This window comes from Montipora capricornis, chromosome 4 (genome assembly GCF_036669925.1).
Source record: "Montipora capricornis isolate CH-2021 chromosome 4, ASM3666992v2, whole genome shotgun sequence".
NCBI classification, from domain to species: Eukaryota; Metazoa; Cnidaria; class Anthozoa; order Scleractinia; family Acroporidae; genus Montipora; species Montipora capricornis.
In genome coordinates, this window is record NC_090886.1 from 2,409,381 (window position 1) to 2,411,880 (window position 2,500).

Genomic DNA, 2,500 nt, shown 5'->3' on the forward strand with positions numbered 1-2,500 from the left:
ACGTCAGTTCATATGACACTGGGGCAAAACCAACTTGATTTTGAATAGAATTGTTTGCAGACAGGGGCTGTGGAACACTTTTATTTACACTGGGTGACAGCCTGTGCAACCTTACATAACATGCACCACAGCACCTTAAACTGCTTATAAGGGCCACACAGCCAAACTTTTTTTCCAAAAAAGTTTTCTTAGCTTCAGGGAACAAATCATCTACTGACTTTGGGAGATATGTCCAGGTTTGAGCCTAATTAGATGCACGCAGATTTCAATAAGCGTCACGAAGTGTCCCCTTACTCTTTTCGCCAACTTCAACATCACTTGTGTCTCAGAATACAGACAATTTGTCACAAAGTGTCCCCCAAATGCTACTCTTTAAGTGAAGATTAGCTGCTGCATTTACCCAAAGCTAAAAATAATGCTGACCTTTACCCTTACCTTATTGTTGAAAAAAGGTAGCAAATGCTTAGATTTAAAGGGACACTTTGTGTTGGATGTCAAAATTGGGCGTGTATCTAATTGGGGTCAAACCTGGACATAAGTGGACTTTGGTAGTGACTTTAAATGTTTTAGCTTGTACAGGGGAGTTGTGCATTTGGACGCTGAACATCAGAGGCGGATAGTGGCATTCCTACAGGCTTGACATTTTTCCTTTAACAATATGGGACGAGATTCTTCCTTGTAGGGTTTTTACATATACTATAAGTAAGTACTGATGAAGACATTGTTTACAATCTCTGTGGCTCAGCTGGGACTAGTTTCTTTCTTTTTTTTTTTTTTTTTCAATTCTTCACAAAGATCAAACCTTCAATGACTCTTTTTTTTTTAACTTTGATATAATTTTAAAGGGGGAACTGAAAAGGAAACACTTAAACACTGGGGGTCTCACGAATCTTTTTACGGAAGAAGTGTGCGGGAGATAAGCTGAAAATCAACTCTAAAGGAACCTATCTACGAATACTCAATACCTTTCAAAAAAAAAAAGGACAAAATTACCTTTTGTAAGGTCTAGCGGTAGAGTACACCGAGCTGTAACGACAACAGCAGTCCGAAAACGATCTGTAGGAAACCTCACTGAACCGTAACGCAAGTGACAGAAGCTGCTTCCACATCAACTTGACTACCTCAAACTCGAATATCAGATCACCGGTCACAGACAAGGGAATGACAAAAGAACTGTTCACACTATTTTAATAGAAGTATAATAACAATTCATCCTAGGTTTGCAGTCTCAAGATAGTCCAAAAGCAAGTCTTGACACACTAATTCTAGACTGGATCTCTTATTAGCAGAGTCGGAGAACTCGAAATCTTACGGCAGAAAGATCTTTTCGAACAATTTGCGTACTGGTTATAACCTTGCAAGAAGGTTAAACTAAATACGATAAATTCACCGCTTCAAAACGTTTTTCAAAGCTTTACAGATCTTTCCGAAGTGACTGAATGAAATACCTGTGTAAAATGGTTGGCTAATCGCTTGCACTCAACACAACTTCTATGTGCTGCTTCCACCGCGACACAATATGGCCGACGGTACAAGTCCTGATCTGTAAGTAAGATGCGCGCAAGCTCTTATGGGATTTTTGGCCGCTGGCGCGCTTTATTGCTCGATGTTCAAAAAAATCTCGTCTTAAGTAGTTGTTGTTAAGTTATGCAGGATACAGTTCAGTTTGGTTAAGGCCACTTACCAGTAAACACTATTGAGATATTGACAAATTAATCAGGCCTGTTTGTTTGTTTTTTGTCATTAAATTTTCTTTGCTCTTTTTTTACACAGGTGGTGACAGCCCATGCTGTGACAGTTCCTGTAACGCCTCATTTAAGCTCTGAAGATGCAGGATTTCTTCCAATTCACTGTATGCACCAGCTTCTGCGATCACGAGCATTCACAAAGCATGCAGTTCCAGTTAAGGTAAGGATACCACAGAGCATTATGATGTCTAGTGTGGTAGTGGTGGTGTCTTTGCTTGTACTTTTTTTGAAGTTGTTCAGGGAGAATTGAAATGCACCAATCACAGTGAGTGGAAAAAAACGTACAAGTCACAGTGGGGCTCTCCTGTCTTGTAGATGATGTGAAACCAGTGGAATCATTGCAATCTGCATGACAAGGGACGACATTGTGGGACATGAACAACAATATTATGACTGCGCTTCACCATGATGAATAACTGCATTAACAACATGGTTAACCGGCTGCCAAAAACTCATAATCACTACATTGATTATTGCCATATAGGGTTTACATTGGATGCTTTAAAGACAACTTTTTTCTCGTCAAATGAGGATAGGATGGAAAGAAGGGAGGTTAAAATGAATTAGGGTCGTGATGTGTGCCGGAAGGCTGCACTGGTGACTGGAAATTATAATAATGACTGTTGCTACATTTTCAGATGTACCGTAAATATCTGTAACCTCTGTAGGTCATTTATTAAGCTGTAACCCATTGACTCCTAAAATGGCCCCCATTGAGGAGTAAAATTCTCTGGTGTTAAACAGAGTAAAAT

General features: G+C 39.6%; 1 protein-coding gene across 1 annotated transcript in view; it reads left to right on the plus strand.

Moving 5' to 3' along the window:
• The window catches only part of LOC138045163 (integrator complex subunit 2-like), a 25,398-nt gene that overhangs the window by 10,984 nt on the left and 11,914 nt on the right, over window positions 1–2,500 (plus strand). The window contains exon 8 of the mRNA XM_068891575.1: window positions 1,774–1,908. Coding sequence (XP_068747676.1) covers window positions 1,774–1,908 — 135 coding nt within the window. The remainder of the gene's footprint in view (window positions 1–1,773; window positions 1,909–2,500) is intronic.